Raw genomic sequence first — 19,987 nt, 5'->3', positions numbered from 1 at the left:
ATGTTCCTCCTGCCTCAGCCACCTGAGTTGCTGGGATTTGAGGCATGTGCCACACTATGCCTGGTGTGAATTTTAATGCTGAGAGAGACTTTATTCTTAGGGCCTTCGAGGGTCAGATCCAAGCCCACCGTTGATCTGTTAGGCTCAGCAGATGAAAACTAGACAGGACATATAGATACTAAATGCTCATCCTGCAGCACCACAAACCCCAGCCTTCCTAAGGTCTCATGCCAACCTTCCCTGATTACCGGGTATTTATGAACAGCTCAAAATGTTCAGGCAAACCAGAGCCATTTTGCATTTTTTGGGGGGGGGGGGTGGTCACAAAAAGGAAAGCTGAAGTAGATAAGGAAAAAGGAAGTAACTTGAATGGTCATTTTACTACTCTTGAACTGAAAGTGAGGTTTTAAGAATAGCTGGAAACCCTAACATTTTTCTATGATGCTACCACTGCAGCGGGACCACTACTCATGAATTCAGAACATTGGCTGACCCCTCTTTCTCCCAAAGGTATTTTAAAATAAAAACGGCAAAATGGTAATCCTCTTTGTTCTCCATTCTACCCATAACATGGAGCTAAAAGATGGTGACACAGGTGGCTGGGGTGTGGCTCAGCAGCAAAGTGCTTGTCTCCCATGTGTGAGGTACTGGGTTCGATCCTCAGCACCACATACAAGTAAATAAACAAAATAAAGATAATGAGTCCATGCACAACCAAAAAATATTTTTTAAAAAAGATGGTGACATAGATTGTAACTGACTTCACTGTCTGTGTGGGATCTTAAACATGATGGGCACTGAATAATAATTACAGTGGAGTTGGAGTGGTGGCAAGGTTAAAAATGACAATGATCTTTCCTAGCCAGACATTTGGGGTTAAGAGCATGGCTGATTTCTCCAGGCAAATTTTATAAGGAATCTAGGTCCCACTGATAATATTTGCACAATTGTGTAAAGCCCTCTTTTGTTAAACCACAAAATGGTCCTGGTCCCACCTTTTCATTTGGTCTCACAACTAAATTTAAATCCACTCATCACAAGAGAGCAAACAAGAGTCCAAGCTGATTAAAAGGCAGGAGAGCAAAACATACATAAATGATGCATGTCATTCTAGAAGCAGACTTTTCAAAGAAACCACTGGAACCTCTACTTCCTCAGAACAACAACACATGGTGTAATTTAGAAAGTGACTGTTTTCCCTAATCACATAGAAACAGGCACAAACATGGAAGACCCTGTTTATATACAGAACTGGTTATGAATCGGAGTTTGTAGTATTAAAGATTTGCCATTTTACCTCTACCCCCAAAGTGGAGAAAAAAAGCAGAATATAATCCTTTACATGCTACATGTAAACTCACACAACTTTTAAAACCCCAGCTGATGGATGTCTTGGGAGAAAAATATTTCTACATATTGGGTGACCTTCATCAAAGCAGAAAGTTAACTACAAGTTGTCAGGCTCTGAGGTTAAAAACTGAACAATAATGAAAAATATACCTTGTTTATAGATAGGTAGACTATTCCTTGGCAATTCTATAAGATCAGATAATTCAAATTTCCTAAAATCCTAAACAAAGCCAAGAAATGAAGACCAGAATCTCTAGGGTCAGCCGACTTGAGTCTGAACACCTGATCCTCTAGATTCTGTCCATGGCCACAGTCATGTGGCTTTCTCTGTGCTTAAGAAGAAAGACTGGGGGAACAGTGCCTCCTGTTGCAAGGATTAAATGAGTTAATTTGCATCAAGGGCTCAGAATATGCTTGGCCTAGAAGTAGTAGTATGCTACTTTAATATCACTGTTCCTCAGTTATTTTGGAAAACTGGCCTTAAGTCTCCTGGGATGTTTTCTCTTCATTATTTTGTGGTTTTCAACTCACAGGACCTTTGCTCTGAACCCTTCTAATCCTCCCCACCCCATCCTCTTTCATAAGTTCCTTTTGCCTTCAAATAGAGAGAAGGTCCTACAAACTAAATAAAACCGTGAGTTAGAAAATAACTTCTTATATACAGGTGGAACTTCCCCTGGCAAAATTTAGAGTTAGAAATATAAACAATGCACTTTCTGGAACCAAAATTTAGGTATTAGAATATAATGATTAAATTTCAAGAGTCTATCCCCTGATATTGGTGTATAGCGAGATTTAGCCACCGACCCCGATTCCCCCCACCCTCACCATATACCATAGAGTAAGTGGAAATAAGGGAGGGGTACAGAAGGCCTTTGGCCTTCAAACCAAGCATGACAAAGACCCCACACGTAGCTAAACCTATTTGGATTAATGAAAGGCCAAGAGAGGAGGAAAGAGCGAGAAAGGGGCGGTGGGGGGCGGGGAGGTCTCTATTTGCAGAGACTCTTCAGGCTAAGTGAAGAGAACTGAGATGTACTTCTAAGAACACTAGCAGGAGGCATCTTGGATCTAAAGAAGAAGGTGAGCACCTAGCAGCCTTGCATACATGAAGGAAGAGGTCACCCCATTGCAAAAGGACTCTGAGATGATGGGCCCAAATGGGCCCAACCTCAGGAATCTACAAAACTGTGACCTGACAATGAATAAGACATTATTTCATCAACGAAAGCTACCAGAAACACAAGGGTTCTGTATAATGGAAAATGACTATATAAATATGAAAACAGATTTCAAGTTCTTGCCTCCAGGTTTCCTCTTAAGAAGAAAATGATTGGAACTGGCAAAACCTTCCATCAAGATAAGATGTCTAGTAAAACAGAGAGAGTGGCTCGAAAACGATTGAATGAAGTGGGACCCAGAAATGGTTTAAGGGGGGAAATGAAGGAACTCCCTAGAATCATGGAATGGAGGAGTCAGACAAATAACTCAAAGTTTATTTACTTTTGGATTTAGAATGGACTAATTCTTTTTGCAATAAATTTAATGTTTCTGTTCTTCTTAGTTCTAATATTAATAAAGCTTTTCATACCTTGAGTTGTTTGGGAAGCATGCTAAGTGTTAGAGAGAAGCCATAGCCAGGTTTTAAGACTTTGGTGGTCACAAATACTTAGTTGAAATGATCACACACACACACACACACACACACAAAGTATTTACATCTGTGTCTTTCATAGCTATTAACCCCAATAGAATAAGGGCTCCCATCCATTTCAGAGCCAAGGGACCCCTCTGCTACAACAATCAATTACATGGGAATGAGCTATTACTTACATTCTTTGATGAACAAATATGTAAGTGTCAGCACAACTGTGTGACCACTGAAGAGGAAGTCTCCACACAAGATGTGCGACCCAGTTATGGACAATCCACCACCAGAAATCAACCGGAGAATCCGCTGTATTTTTGCCTGAGAGTCTCCATTGAGCTGAATGACACAAGAAGATTCAGAAGAAAATTTACAAGCTGATAAAAATTATGTTTCAACCTAAGTGTGTGACAGAAAGGTCACCAGGTTGTGATTTTTCCTTCCCTTCTAACTTAAAATGTCAAAAAGAATCCAAGGAGAAGGTCCTCAAACTAGATTCCATGCATTGCACTGGCCAACTTTATTGACACATTTTAAATTATTCAATATGTTGCTAATAATATGTTTTGGTGGTATTGTGTCCTTGGGCAAAGCTTTTAAAAATATTAATAACCAATGACTTCACCACAGTTATGCACTAAAAAGCGGATCAAAGCTACTTTCTTTCCTTTTTGTAGGGGGAAGTGGAGGTTTGGGACAGTTAATATTTTATTCTGTTGCATACCACATTACTAATATTCTGCAGTGCCTTCGGATCTTGTATTAAGTGGGCAGCCTCAAGTGTACCTAACAGCTATATTAATGTCTGATCAAAACACTACAGTTAAAAAAAGAAGAGCTGCAACTCATTAAATCATTCAAATAGGTTTGAAAATGACAGATTAGTGATGTACGGGCAGTTTTAAAAATGACTAGCTTTGATCAGGGAAAACATCCCCAAAAGAACCTATGTGCTGAGGCGCAGGGTCAGGAGAGGGCTGCTGTGGTCAGGGGCATTCTATAAACCTCCTAGAAATCATTACGGTGAAATGGAAAATAATGTTGGGCTAAGGCAGGAAGTGCAGGCAATGGGCAAAAGTTTACTAACCCTATTAAACTTTAAGCACACAGGAAGGAGTTGGTCAAAACAGTAGACATAGAAAATCGGAATACAGAAATGCTGGGGGGAGCTATGTGAAAAGTTTCAGATGAGTCTAGAACAGCACCGAGAGGCTTAGAAAAATCAAAGGATACTTGGAGAGAGATCAAGACATAGTGTGAATGGAAGAGAAACACAGAGAGCCCATTACTGACTACTCCTTAGGAACCTGGGGGACAGGCATATGACATGCTGCTTTTTGTACTCAATGATGATCCTTCTGAGAAACTGACCCTTGACTCGTGGCTGGCCCAACCTCCATAGTGGTACTCTGGTGGTGTGAGCACAGTCAAATCTTATGCAAGTGGATGCATGAATGTGGGAGGGTCAGAATGTGCACAGGGGGACAAGAGTCTAGGAGGGGAGAAATAAGTCAGTCCCCAAAGCAGGTGGCAAACCATCCTATCCAGGACAAAAGGAACTGGGTCAAGAATCCTTGCCTAAAAGATCTCTCTTATGGTACAAAAGTGTCCTGATTTAAAAAAATCATATTGGGGGGGGGGCACTGGGCTTGTGGCTTGGTGATAGAGCACCTGCCTAGCATGTGTGAGGCACTGGGTTCGATCCTGAGCACCACATTAAATAAATAAATAAATAAATAAAGGAATTGTGTCCATCCACAAATTAAAAAAATGTTTAAAAATCTTATGGATCCAGAAAGCCTTCTGGTACTGAAGAGACTATTGTAAAAAGTTGAACATACCAGATTGCTTGGCAGTTAAGAATAAGATGTTGTGTAGAAAATGACAACACAAGCTTAGAGGAAGGGTGGGGAATGCAACTGTAGGCTTTAAAGGAGTTTCGAAAGCATGCAGACTGTTGACAGAGTTGCATGACTCACTTCGGGCATACCCCATAGAAGTCATGCGACAAGCTACATAATACACTGCGACATGCCCTTGGTATTGAGGATTCAGTCAAGCCATGTGCTTTATCAGATTGGCCACAATGAGGAATTTCTTCTGATGAGGTTGGTACAACTACTGCCAACACTGAGATCAAATAAAAAGGTACATACGCTCTGCCCAACCATTGTGTTCCCAGTTTCAAAGGACATATTATTCTTCATTTCAAAACCATAACTTTTTTTTTCTCTACTCACATATCCCAACTCTATAATTTTCTGAAGGCAAAAACACTTAAAGCCCTCAGTCTCTTTACTTGGGGTCAACAATGTAAAGAAATTAGGAGTTGAGATAAACCACAAGCCCCCTTTCCTCTGCATTCAGTGGTATTGGTGGACAGACATCCCTCCCCAAATCCATGGTTTTGTTTTCCAAAGTCTCAGTTGCTCAGTGCTAACCACAGTCAGAAAGTTTAAATGAAATAATTCCTGAAAAAATATTCATTAGTTTTAAAATAACTTTTATTGCAGTATTGTTATAATTATTCTATCATTAGTTATTGTTAATCTCTTACTGTACCTAATTTATAAGTTAACTTTACTCATATGTACATATGTATGTATGGGGAAAACATAGTATACCTAAAGTTCAATATCATCTGAAGTTTCAGCACCCATTGCGGGTCTTAAAACATACTCCCCACAGATCAGTGGGGGCTACTGAATGGAGATTCCTGATACACTTGATTATATATGTTTTTTTCAGAACAGAGGAAGGATTCTCTTCTTGTCTTCTTAATTCCTCAATACTATTACTGCCAATCCTAATACACCAATTCATGCTTAGTATAAATGCTAAATAAAACCACAAGGAAAGAAAAGAAAAAAAAACTGGTGAAGAAAAGGAGAATAATGGGTGTTAGGATTAATGGATTTATTTTTTCTAGTTCTTTTCCAATTTACTGGGCCTCCCCATCACATGTCACAAGACTCTCAATACTATTAATTTCTTTGTTTTCAGACACAAGTCTGTGCAGTAACTGGATATGGAATTTAAGATGCACAAACCTAAAGAGAAGCATCAATCAAAACAGCCAAAGCAGACTAGGGCTCCAATGTTCCTAAGTGTTCTTACAACTGCAACCTCCATTAAACACCTCCCATAAAAAGAACTGAGGTGCAGGAGAGCCCAATATGGGGTCTGCCAAACCAGAAACTAACAGGCTGTCCCTTCCATTAAGGAGAGAGGTCTTTGGCCATCTATGGCCGGGATAGAGGGGAGAGCTGTCCCAGAGAGCTCTCCCAGGGAAGGAACCCATGCTATCCCAGCCAAACATTCTTGGGTCAAAAGGATTTAGAAAAACTAAATGATCTCATAAAATCATTTCATAATCAATAAACCAAAATTTATCTAAATACACATTGAAAAAATACAAAAGTCTTGACTGGAAACCAAAGCTGGGGTTGGTGGCTGAAGCAAATTTTAAGTAAAGGACTTAAAGTGAGCTGCAGGATAGATGAGAGAGAGGGTAAGATGTGGAAGTCACGGGTTCATGACGGTGACTCCTGTGATCACATCTGGTGGATTGCAAACTGCAGGAGCCAGTCACTAGCTGGGACACCCTCCGATAGTGAGTGATTTCAGTACACAGAGCCCTGGCACTGCTCATCATGAAGGGCATGCCATGGAGCCAGAAGCACAGGCAACAGGTAGATTATCTCACAGCCTCCTAACCACAAAACTCTGAGTGGCACTCAGTGCCAGCCGGTGAACCACATTTAGAATGCAATTCCAAACTCCTGTTCTGTAGCACCTCATCTCTAATCAGGCAGAGTGATCTGGAAGCAGAACCTACAGCTGCCTGTGCTTTGGGAAGAGGTGCTGACAAGTGAACATAGCAGATGATTAGTTAAGGAAGCTCCCCAAGTTTCCATCAGGAATGTTTGTGGCTCAGTTATCCCACAGCACATTTACCGATGTGGGTCCTGAAAATTGCACCTCTCTCATGAAGGGCAATCTTTAATCTACTGTCCTTCCATAATCATAGCAATCCATCCCTGCAAACCTCATCCATTAAAAGGATGGGCTTGCCCTTTTTTTCCTGTGGCCATTTCTTCACTCAACACACTACAACAGGACATTAGAAGAGTTTATTGTGCTTCTGAACTCCTCCCATGCCTTGAATTAGCTTCACTAAAAAGCAGCCAATGTGTACACTGTTTTAATTACAGACACTTTCTGCTTTGATGACTTTGGAAAATTACGGCTTCTCCCAACCACACCTATATTTGGTAAGGGAGACTGCTGGCTTCTTCAGAATAACTCTATTTTTCCTTTACCTCAGACATCTGCTTAGTGTTCAGTAAAATATGATGTTAGACTTCATTCCCTGTCTAGAAAGCACATGATTTGTACGCTTCTATTTTATAAGCAAGTCTATGCAGTTACTGGATATGGAATTAAAGATGCACAAACCTAAGGAGAAGCATCAATCAAGGTATGCAAAGGTCTAAGGGGATTAACGGCTCTCTCAACAGGAAAGAAATTGATTGCTGCTCAGGGCTGTTTCAGGAGACATCCCATACAGTGTCTTTGCAGAAGGCTACCCTATCTTTCACAACTGCTAAAAACTTTGAGGGTCATCCTTGACTGTTTTCTCTCAAATCCATATCCAACTTATTAACACAGCCTATTGATTCTGCCTTCAAAATATATCCTGAATTAAATGATTTCTCATCAATTCCACTGCCACCATTCAGGTTTAGGTTCTTACAGTGGGTCATAAGAGCCTCTGAAACCTGTGGCGTGTACCCCCACTACTGCCCCCCAACTCCCTGCTTTTCCTCTGACCCAATGCAACTGAAATATTTTCTTGGCCTGGAGCTCATATCCCATCCTGCGGCTGTTCCCTCGCCTGGTTCCTGCCCAAATACTCTCTTATTAAAGAAGTCTTTCCTGATCTCTGTATAAAATAGTTCCTACCCACTTACTGCTCCTCATGGGACAATCACCTGACTAATCATCATGTGGTACATCTGAAATTATCATCTGTCATCCCTCAATAGAACATTAGTTCTAGGGGCAGGAATTCATTTTGGTTATTATTGGGCCTGGGAACATAAGCTCAATATATGTAGAATGAGTGCATGAATGTATAAGAAAATGAGGTTACAAAGCAGAAAAGCAAAATGATGGTAATGTTCAGTTAGCAGAAAATGATATTTTTATACACAAAGATGTACTTTTCTCAATTTTGATTTCTTCCCCCAATCTAAAGAAACATAGAAAATATGTTAGATTTCAGTGAGCACCTATGAAAGTATGTATACGAATGTACCATACAGTGGGTGTTCAGTAACTGTTTTCTTGATTCCCTCTAAATGGGAATGCAGAGCTGCTTACCTTTGGAGCACACTGGAAATGCATTCCAGGCACAGGGAGAGTAGTAACATACATTGTAATACAGCGATATAGGTATAAAGTTCCAATGATAAAAAAGAATCTGCGCCCCACTATTGACCTAAAGGAAGAAGAGGGATGGGGAAAGACAAGCTTACTGGTTGTTTTTGTTCTTAATGTAATCAATAAAACCTAAGTCAAGAAAGAAAACTTTAACAGGTTAAAAAATAATTAAGAATAGCATTAACAAACCAGTTTCACACAATTTAAAGGCTATGAGCTGTTCATTCTGTAATTCCATGGTGATACTGTACTTCCATTTCCAGAAATAATGATTCATGTGCTACAATAAATGTAGGTGATTTGGAGCCCAAAATGACTAAGTGTGTAGGAGTGTGGGCATTAAAGTAGACCAGGAATTTAGATGATCCCCTCTCTCTTAAAAAAATGTCACTCTTTGCCAGCGAATTCAATGACTTCTATGTTTTCAGTCAACTCATTGATTAATAAAACCCTCAAGGACATATCAAAGATATAAGTGAGCCACAGTCACAAAGGAATTAACTAATGAGCCAGGTGATGTGACATAATTGGACACACAGGGAAATGTGACAACCCATTTAACTCAAGTTCTATAAACAAGGTTTATTTGGGGACCATCTGAAGGTATTTTGACAACTTGGGAATGAACTATATTTTCTCTGACTAAACAAATTTCCGGAGAATTACATTTTGAAGATGTCCAAAGTGCCCTTATATGTTAAGGACATTTAATAGTGAAGCTGTAAATTGATTTACTTACTTTTATTCAAAATTGATTTACTTACTTTTATTCAATCTCCATCAAAGAGGAGAAAGAGGAGTACGAAGCTTTTGTATGCAGTTTGATCGTGTTTATTGCAGCACTGTTCACAATAACCAAGAAATGGAGATAACCTAAGTGCCCACCAACTGATGAATGGATAAGGAAAATGTAGTGCATATACACAGGGAATTTTATTCATCCATAAAATGATGGCATCCTGTCATTTCTGACAATATGGATGGGACTGGAGATCATTATATTAAGTGAAATAAGCCAGGCACAGAAAGACAAGCACCACATGATCTCACTCATGGGGAATCTAAGAAAGTTGATCTTACAGAAGTTGAGAGTACAGCAGTGTTGCCAGAGGCACAGGAGGTTAGGTGAGCAGAAGGAATGGGGAGAGGTTGATCAGTGAGTTCTAAGCTATGGTTAGACAGGAACAAGAAGTCCTGGTGTGGTTTGCACAGTAAGATGACTACAGATAACATTAATGTCCTGCATATTTCATAAAAAATGTTTAAGGACTTTAAATGTTTCCACTATGAAGAAATGATAAATGTTGAGGAGATAGGTATGTTTAATTTTATTTAAATATTACGTATAAGGGGGCTGGAGTTGTGGCTCAGCAGTAGAGTGCTCATCTAGCATATGCAAGATATTGGGTTAGATCCTCAGCACTACATAAAAATAATAAATATATAAATGTCCAACTACAACTAAAAAAATATTTTAAAAATATTACATATAGGGCTGGGGTTGTAGCTCAGTTGTGGAACGTTTGACTTGTACGTGGGAGGCACTGGGTTTGATCCTCAGCACTACATAAAATAAATAAAGGTATTGCATTTATCTACAACCAAAAAAATGTATTTAAAAAAATATTACATGTATTCAAACATCACATGACAGCCTATGAATATGTTCAATTTTTCTTAATATTTTTATGTATGAGTTAAAAATCATTTAAAAGTAAAGAAAGACAAAAAGGCCTAGGTAGACATCAAGGGGTCTGAGTGTCCTCAAAGCTCAAGGTGACAGTCCCTTTTTTGTTGTTTGTTTGGTCTAGAAGCTCTGGCTCTGGGAATGGAAAATGAGTGGGATTCCTTTAACCTCTGGGTTGCTAGTTATAACTTCTCCAGAACATAAAATATATTATTGCAATTTTCCCACTCAGAGCTACCAGACTTTCCAAAGTAGGACTGATCAAAGACTTCTGGAATCACAGTGAATTTCAGGGTGAGACATGTTTGAAGTTTTTCCAAAGACTGTGGTTCTGACATGGATCAAGTTCTAATTCAGGTAACTATTGGGTATTCTAATTTAAAGAATTATGTACAAATACATATTTTACCTGCCTGACACCAGTAGCTATTTTAAGAATGTTTCAGGGTTTCTGGGATTAAAAAAAAAAAAAGAACACTCTCTAGACTATGAAAGAATTTCTTTATTCCAAGACTTGCTATCCTAGCTCTGCCTTTTCTCGTACTGAGCAAGGTAACCAATAGTGCTCTCTCCCCCACTTGGTTAAGGGAAGAACAATTCACCCTTTGACTCAACCACAGGCCCCAGAGGAGAGCTGTTTGAATTGTGCTGCCCGCTTTTAGACAAGGTCAAGGAATGAGCAGAAAATTATAAATTCATTATATTCATTCCAGCATTCTGAGTTTAGCTATACTCAGAGCAGAAAACTTAGGTGAAACAAGCACCCTGCACCATTATGTAGAAAAATAACCACTGCTTATGATTTCTTTCCCACAGCTTTGAAAGGTGCTTTTAATAGAGCAAAGAAGAATTTCTCATTGGGCTGGGATGTCTAAAACAGGTAAAGCTGGGTGTGGTGGTACATGCCTGTGATCCCAAGTTCAAAGTCAGCCTCAACAACTTAGGGAGACCCTGTCTCAAAATAAAAAGTAAAAAAGGGCTGGGGATGTGTCTCAGTGATTAAGTGCCCTGGGGTTCAATCCCCAGTATCAAAAATAAGTAAGAGAGATATAAAAAGGTAAACTCATGTGACTTGTGACTAAAACACTGGATACCATTAAAATGTATGGTGTGATGGCGCACACCTGTAATCCCAACAGCTGAGGAGGCTGAGACAGGAGGATCGAAAGTTCAAAGCCAGCCTCAGCAATTTAGTGAGGCCCTAAGCAACTCAGTGAGACCCTGTCTCTAAATAAAATACAAAACAGGGCTGGGGATGCGGCTCAGTGCTTGAGTGCCCCTTAGTTCAATCCCCAGTACTAAAAAAAGAAAAAAGAAAGAAAAGGAAAAAAAAAAAAAGTGTGGCTCAGGTATATGCCCATGAGTTGTGACATAGGGAAATTTAATCTGGTATCGGAGAGGAAATGAATGTCTAGATGATGAAATAAACCAAGGTGAAGATTCCATTTCAGGATGGAGTTCAGCTACTTACCAGACCCTGGAAAATGTCTCTTTTTACATACAGGAACAAAATTTTGCTGCAAATTAAAGGAGAAAACAAACACCTATGGCCTGGGCAGGCCCTCTTATGTTCAGTGTATCAATCCCAGATACTGAAAAGAAAATCACTAACATTCAACAAATATATTCTTTGATTTTCACATATAGCATGCCTTAACTAAGTAAAACACAATTATCAGCTCTTTTACTTAAAACATGCCAAGAAAGTAGTATGAAAGAAAATGCTTAAGAATGACTTCAGTTTGTAGAATAAGTTTTCAAGGCTGCACCTGAGGAAGTCTCTGGCCAAGACAGACTGAATTCCTCCAATCACAAAGCAACAAAGAATGGGAGGAACAACATGGCATAAACTCTCTCTTCTAAAAACCATCTTGTGGCAATCATACTGAAATCTTAATTGACTTGGAATTTTCAAGCTATATCAACTCGGCATGCATCATATATTTTGAAAGCCCCAGACCATGGGTAGTGGTTGGATCAAACTCCTATTTCAGTGATTTAACTGCTAGAATCCTAGTAGAAAGCAAATATTTAATGACTGAGATGAAAGGGGAGTTGAGGGGTCTTCGTTTTTTATGGACCAGAAGTCAGAATTCACACAGAGAAGCATGAATAACCGCTTTAGATCTATGTCCAATTTTCAAGTGTCTTCAAAGCAAAAACGCTGGCTACTACTTCCTGATTCCTCCTAGTCCAAGACAGGGGTGGGGAACAGCCGAACCCAGTGAACTCTGAGCTCCTCTGTGGTGCTGAGGTGAAACCAGAAGACAAGTTTCCTTTAGAAATCTAAAACCCAAACCACAGGGACCCAGTTCTAAATTCAGTTTCTTTAAACAAACATTTGTGACTAGGTGGCCAACAGGCCAAGAAAAGCAAAAAACAAAAACACCAAAAACCTAAAACTTGAGAACTTTTGAAGACAGGCAAACCTCAAAGCTGGATAGTCATCTCATTAGGAATAAGGGAGAAAAAAGTTTCCCAGCCTCCTCCTTTCCCCACTTGTCAAGAGCCTGAAATAACCCAAGCAAGAGTGTATGTTATTCCCTTCGATGGCTCTGGATTTATCATACAAATGCCCTAGCACCCAAGTTGCTAGAAATGAGGAGCCGGGCATTAAATTCAAACACTCTTTGAGTCACCCACCACAGTACTGCTGTATCCTTGCCAGTTTCACACTTGATTGCTCAGTTAACACTTTTTGTCTATGTGTCACTAAACTTATTAGGAAGAAAACAACAAAGACTTACTTGTATCTCAGAAAGAGCCACTGGGTGATCCATAATCCAACTAATATAATCCCATTGATTTCTGATACAGAAAATGCCCATTTCACCCGATCAATGTAATCAAAAAACTTGTCTGGGAGGGGAGGGCTGAGCTCCTTGGGAGGGACCCTCTCGTGCACAACTGTGATCATGACTGTTGTCAAGACGAGGTTGAAGAGTGCATACACAAAGGCAATGCCCGTTTTCCACCACTCTAGGGGAAACTTGTTCCTCGACTCAGTGGGCATAGCAATTTGGATATAGTCCGGGTACTTTTTGGTGCCCTTTCGCAGCCCATTGGATAAACTCTTAGATTTACCATTGCCATTTTTGTTTTCTTCCTCGACGGGCTCAGCAGGTCTTGTGTAGGTGTTTGCAGGATCATTGGATTGATTTTCCAAATGTTCTTCAAGTTTTGCTGTCTCTATGATATCCATTGTCCCCAGTCTTCAGATCAAAAAGGAGATGGTAAAGTTCTTGTTCTTTGTGGTAACTTATTTTTTTTTTTTTGAATCCTTCTACTTCCAAGATCAACATGTACTCTTATAATTGATTTTGTTTCCTAATACAAAATGCAGAAGGTAGCCATCTGATTATTGTTCCTGCCATGTAGCTGTCTGCTGCACGTCCACCACTCTTACGAAAGGAAGCCAATTCTCGTTCCCCCAAAAGATGTTACTATCCCACCTAAAAATAAAACAAAACTATGCTCAGATAATAAGTTTGTCCAATTATCAAAATTCCGAAACAAAAACACTCTCAAAATAAGGAAACAAATACCAAAGCCATTTGCTTTATAAAGATATTGTTAGAACACAGTTGACACTGCAGAGATTGAATTTATTTACAAAACATTGAACTGTTTAATCCTGGTATTCCTGTCTCTTTTTGAACTGATGTCAGTATAAATAGGAACATTTTAACTACCAATTCCCTTTAAATTTCTTTAAATAAAAGACAGGACCCAACATTGTAAACACTTCAGACTGTGTTACTTGTTGCTAATCATGAAGTCATAATAAGCTAGAACCTGCCCAGAGATCACATCATTCTCTCCTAAGACTGTATCTTTTCTATGAACCTTAAAGAAAAAATTAAAAACTCTGGTGAGTTGCTTCAATGGTCCATGCACGGAATAACTGTTAGTCTCTGCATCTGTCAAAATAGTCTATTTTCTGATGAAAACACGGACGTCCTTTTAGTGACTACATTGAAGAACCGATTCCAGATCTATACATTCAAGGTATTTAGAACAGCACTGCCTCAGTTTATCCTTGCATATTCATAGATGCACACCATGCACAAGAAAAGTTGGCAGCCTTCAAAATAACTTAGCGAAAAGAAATACAGAACCTTGTCTATGTTTCATTTAGAAAGCAAGCTGTTTTAAGGATAAGATCTTTTACTACTAAAAGTCATGGTAAATTAGTAACTGACAATATCTGACGCAATCATCAGAGTTTCTATCCAACAACAGAAACTGGCATCCAGAGGACTCGCTTGGGGCACTTACTCACCGTGACATTGATGAGGAAAGGGTAAGCTTGGCTTAAGCTCCACAGGCTCCAAAGAGCAAAGACTTCTTTGGGACACAGAGCACCACCACCAACTCTCTTATACTAGCTAGCAACATGCTCCAGCTGTTCTTAATTTAGGAAAGCAGTATTTTAGTCACACTATGGAACCACCACCTGAAGAGGTTTTCAAACCTTGTAATTAGTCCCCACCCTGAGCACACTGCACAACTTTAGCATAATCCTTAGAATTTTAAAGGACTCCCTTTTCAGGGTAATTTCAGGAAAAATAGAAGGACGAAAAAATTCAACATAGTGACAACTAAGTCTTTCTTTAATGAAAGAAAAAGGAGAAAATTTAAAACAGCACCGTTAGTGGGTACAGGCTATATTTATTTACAGCTATGAGTGGTAAACAGAATAACTACAAGTGTTTACTGTGCATCTGCTGAAGGATATATGAGGGGAATTAAAGGGGGTTTTAAATAAGCTAAAATACCTGAATATTCAGCCAAAGAGCTTGTAGTCTAACTGAAGAGACAGAACCAAAGCAACAAAACTGTTGGAGAAGACTGAATACATACTGTCAAAGGAAGGCAAGGGCTAAACTGATCACTAGATAAAAATGTAGGCTTAACTGGGCTCCCTGGTGCACGCTGTAATCCCAGCGACTTGGGAGGAGGCCAAGGCAGGAGGATCACAAGTTCAAGGTCAGTTGTGGCAATTCAGTAAGACCCTGTCTTAAACTAAATAAAATAAAATAAGGGGTAGGGATGTAGGATGTAGCTCAGTGACAGAGCAGTCTTGAGTTCAGTCCCCAGTACTAAGGAAAAGAAAAAATGTAGGTGAGCTGTAATTTATTCGAAGAGGTCTCCCCTCACAGACACGTTCCATATCTGAGAAAGCAGAAGCTGGAGGGAAGGTGATCTAATAGAGGACTGAAGAATGACTGGAGGACGAGTTTGGCAGAGAGATGTCACTAGCTTTCAACATCTTGCCTGCCTCTTGTCCCTTTGAAAAGCCTCCCGCTATTGATACATTAAAGCAGGATGAGAAAGTCCAAAGCCCTCTGGCCTCACATATTCTCTAGAATGCCCTCCCTCATATATACAGTGGTGTGGGAAGCAGCAGCACGGTGAAAAGGTGCCACCACAAGGTACTTTCAATAGCAAACCTTCAACACCACGGACTACTACTTCTGCAGGCACCAAAGTTCTAATTCAAACCACTGCCTGTCACTTCATCAACCCTCGCCTGATCCATCAGAGCATCTTGCCGAGCTATAAGTCAAATTCCCATCAATACTTCACGTGTGCTCCTAGTCTGATGTTCACATGAGAAAGAAGCTTGTGATTTTGAAACCCCATTTCTTCCGTAGACATACAGATGAGCTTTGTAAGGTAGGCATCTAATTCTAGAACACAGAATGTGGAACAGAGGAAAATCTAATTAACTTTTTTTTTTTTTTTTAAATGAGGAAGCACTCAGGCACCCACCTCAGGGGACTACCACAAGGATGACTGAAACAATTAATTGTGAAGAGCTTTGTGCCACTGGGAGTAACAGCACTCTAGGAGTACAATGCCCATTTGCTGTCATTAGTAGTAGGATTGATATTTTCCTTGGGATTTCATTAAGAAGATTAAAGGTACACAGCACTTTCCTCTTGTGTCCACCAAACCTGGGATTCAGTGATTGTCATCAAGTTGAGGATTATCACACACTCATTCCTATAACCATCCTTTCCTATCAGCATCTGGGATTGAGACAAAATTAACAAGTTCTTCTCCACAGATGGCAATTCCATGAGCTCATTTGTTTAGGTTGCTATGCAGGAGCCAATGCCCAGCTTTCCAAGTCCTCTTATATGGCAAAAAAAAAAAAAAAAACAAAAACAAAACCAAAAAAACTGCAAGTTTACCTGGATAATAGAAAAAAATCAAGATTTTTTTTTTTTTTTTTGATGGTGCTGAGTATTGAACCCAGGGCCTTGTGATGCAAGATAAGCACTTTACTAACTGAGCTATATCCCCAGCCTCCAAAAGTTTGAGATCTTTATAGACTCATGCCCCTTTGGAAAACAAATGCAAACGCAGACATATTGAATACACTGATACTGTTGTTAAAATTTTTTAGAAATATGATACATTCCAAAAATGTAAGGATGGCTTAAAATTAGGAAGTGAACATACTGATACATCACAAACATACATGAAAAGCAAAGGTGTAATTATCCTGAATGCAGCCAAAAGGGCATTTGATAAAATTCAACATGTGTTTGATTTTGTGGGGGAAACATATTCAATGGAAGGAACAGATTCACAGCTACACGCTTTCAATGACAAATCACAATTTTAGTACTATGACTTCTGCTATCAAGCAAAAAGTTTCTCACTGTTGCTCCTCTTTTCTCTCCCCAAAAAGCTTTAGAATCTTTTTTGTCAAATTATTAAAAAAAAAACCACATATTTACACATCACTGCATTTCTCTGTTTTACTTATGTCATCTCTACTACCTCACATTGTTTTAGTAAAAAAAAAAAAAAAAGAAAGAAAAAGAAAATAAAAACCAGGCAATTACCAAAATTATAAGAGAAATGCATATATGAAACCAACTATCTCAAAGATATAATATTCACCTGGAAGGTCTGTTCTATTCACAAATTTAACACACACAGAGCTTCCGTACAGAACCAGTGATAACCAGTTTAAAATTTAATAGAAATATGATTGCGTATGCTGGCTATTGATGTAGCCACTATACCAATGGAAAAAATGCCTTCAAGAACTTTGGTTTCTGTAGAAGGGAGTGAGGGGAGGGATGGGGCTGTGGGGACGGGAAGGACGGTAGAATGAGACTGACATTATTACCCTACATACACTACACGTATGATTACACTACTGGAGTGACTCAGCAGCATGTACAGCCAGAGGAATGAGGAGGTGTGCTCCATTTGTCAATATGTCAAAATGCATTCTACTGTAAAATAAATAAATCAACAAATAGAATGTCACTTTAAAAATCTCTAAAATGAAAACAATTGCTGGGGCTGTGACTCAGTGATAGCGCACTTGCCTGGCGTGTATGAGGCACTGGGTTCAAATCTCAGCACCACATAAAAATAAATAAATAAAATAAAAGTCTATCAACAACTAAAAAAAAATTTTTTTAAAGAAATTGGTAAAAAAAAAAAAATAATGCCCTCAAGTCCTAGTAATTAAAAGGGTATGTTTAGAGCTTATAGGAAGAAAGCCATAACAATTAACACTAAGATCAAAGAAAACACAAAGCTATACAATATTTCACAGGAGGGAGGCTGAGATATTAACATTAGTAATTACTTTTAATAATCCCAGGAGTGTGTTTCCTTTAATTTGACAAACGTTCTAAGTTCCATCGATAAAAATAGGAACAACACATTTGCACTACTAGACACAAAACATAACTAAATTTGGGTGTGCAGCACCTTTACCCTGTGGTCCTCTTTTGTAAGTTTTTCCCAAGGAAATAACGTACACAAAATATTTCTACAATCATTTTTAATAGTTGCTTATAGGAGAAAATCGGAAAAATCCAAGTAGTCGAGATGGGATTAGTCCAACAAATTACAGTTACCTTTATATTGTGAAGTTCCAGGTGGTAAAACAGGCTGCGCATCCAAAATCTGAAATACTCTGAAATCTAAATTCCTTTTGAGTGCCAACAAGATACTGCACAAGCCTGATGGTTCAATGAACACAAACTTTGTTTTCATATATAAAATTATTAAAATTATTGTATAAAATTATCTTTAGGCTATGTATATCAGGCACATGTGAAAGAAAGAAATTCTGCGTTTAGACTTGGGTTCTATCTCAAAGATCTCTCTCTCTCTGTCTCTCTCTCTCTCTCTCTCTCTCTCTCACACACACACACACACACACACACACACGCACACGCACACAAACATTCCAAAATCTCTAAACCCCCAAATTGGAAACACTTCTGATCCCAATCATTTCAGATAATGGATAATCAACCTGTGTAATGACTATAAGACTGCAAGACAGAGATTTAAATACTAGAAATGAATATAGAATACAACTAAGAAGAAACTTTGATTGAAATAGAAAATGTAGGATTTCAATAACTCATTCATTCAGAGGTCATGGTTTGATTAAAACAAACAAACAAACAAAACTGGAAAGGGGCCATGTGACAGATACTCGAGGATACAGAAGAAGGTGAAAATATGAAGGGCCACACCCATGAGACTCCATCAGCAGTTCTGACCAGAGGCAAGGTCAATCTGCAAGGCAACTGACCATGAAGTCAAAGGGCTTACAGGTGCTGTTGACCAGATTTGCAAGTCCGCCTACCTATGCATTTGTAGTGCTTAAGGTGATAAGATATATTAAATGTGTAAATATAGTTTCAAAATTAACAGAACTTATCTCAGTTTATTTGTGGGTTTAAAAATTAAGAACTTATCTAAGCTTAAACATGGGTTTTAATGTTTAAAAGAATTTAATCTGTTAAAGATAGAAGCTTAACATCCATCAAAGAAAATATATTCCTAAATGTTCAAATTGGAATTATGAATAAAATGATGTAGATATGGAGCCTAAAGGCTCAAGAAGAACTAAGTTTTGAAGAATTTTATTTTATTTATTTATTTATTTTTTAAAATTGTGTTTCTTTTCTTTTTTTTTTAATATTTATTTTTTAGTTATCGGCGGATACAACATCTTTGTTTGTATGTGGTGCTGAGGATCGAACCCGGGTCGCACGCATGCCAGGCGAGCGCACTACCACTTGAGCCACATCCCCAGCCCCTGAAGAATTTTATTAAACTGAATGTCAGGTGAAAAAATAGTTGATGAGTTTTTTAACAGACCCAAAAGTTTTCTCGTATCTTACATAAGAAAACTTGGTTGTCTCCAAAAAGCCATAAATATGGAGTTGTCAAATGAAACAGCCCACAAAACAACAGTTCTCAGCAAATGTTACTTAAATACCAGGTAATGTACTTGCATTTTATCTAATTATTCCTCACAACAACACTAGGAAATATTGCTAGCCCAATGTTAAAGAAATTGAGAGAAAGTAAGTTGTTTGAGGTCAGACTGACAGGAAATGGCAAAACCTACAGTTAAACCAGGAATCTGACCTCACAAGCCCCTGCTCTTAACTTGCTTACTATTACCTTTAGTGTTTGAGATTTTAATAGGTGAACAGTACAGTCAGCTGAAAAGACCAAGAGACAATTTTGAGGTTTTTCTTTTTTTTTTTAATATACATAAATACACAATAGATCCTCTAGACAGCATTATTAACAAGTCTTTGTAATTTTGCAAAAATCAATATAAACTTAGAGGGCTGAGGATGTAACTCAGTGGTAGTGTATTTTGTCTAGAATGTGTGAGGTCCTGGGTTTGATGTGCAGCACCAACAATAAATTAATTAATTAATATAAACTTAGGGGGATTTTTTTCCTTCTTTTTGAATTGGAGATCAAATCCAGGATCCCTGTGCCTGCTAGGCAACAGCTCTACCACTGAGCTATATCTCTAGCCCCACTCCACCTACTTTTTCTTT

The 19,987-nt window shown here is 38.7% G+C and overlaps 1 protein-coding gene across 2 annotated transcripts in view; it reads right to left on the bottom strand.

Moving 5' to 3' along the window:
- Sgms2 (sphingomyelin synthase 2) overlaps positions 1-19,987 on the bottom strand; it is an 86,211-nt gene that overhangs the window by 7,537 nt on the left and 58,687 nt on the right. For both annotated transcript variants that reach the window (XM_015484622.2, XM_048813707.1), the window contains 3 exons: positions 12,878-13,582; positions 8,384-8,501; positions 3,184-3,337 (listed from right to left, as the gene is read on the bottom strand). In XM_015484622.2, the coding sequence (XP_015340108.1) occupies positions 3,184-3,337; positions 8,384-8,501; positions 12,878-13,332 (727 nt within the window). In that variant the 5' untranslated portion in view covers positions 13,333-13,582. The remainder of the gene's footprint in view (positions 1-3,183; positions 3,338-8,383; positions 8,502-12,877; positions 13,583-19,987) is intronic.

The sequence above is a fragment of the Marmota marmota genome, unplaced genomic scaffold (assembly GCF_001458135.2).
Source record: "Marmota marmota marmota unplaced genomic scaffold, marMar, whole genome shotgun sequence".
NCBI classification, from domain to species: domain Eukaryota; kingdom Metazoa; phylum Chordata; class Mammalia; order Rodentia; family Sciuridae; genus Marmota; species Marmota marmota.
Note: the sequence above shows the minus strand (reverse complement) of the source record. Positions and strands in the feature narration are given on the sequence as shown.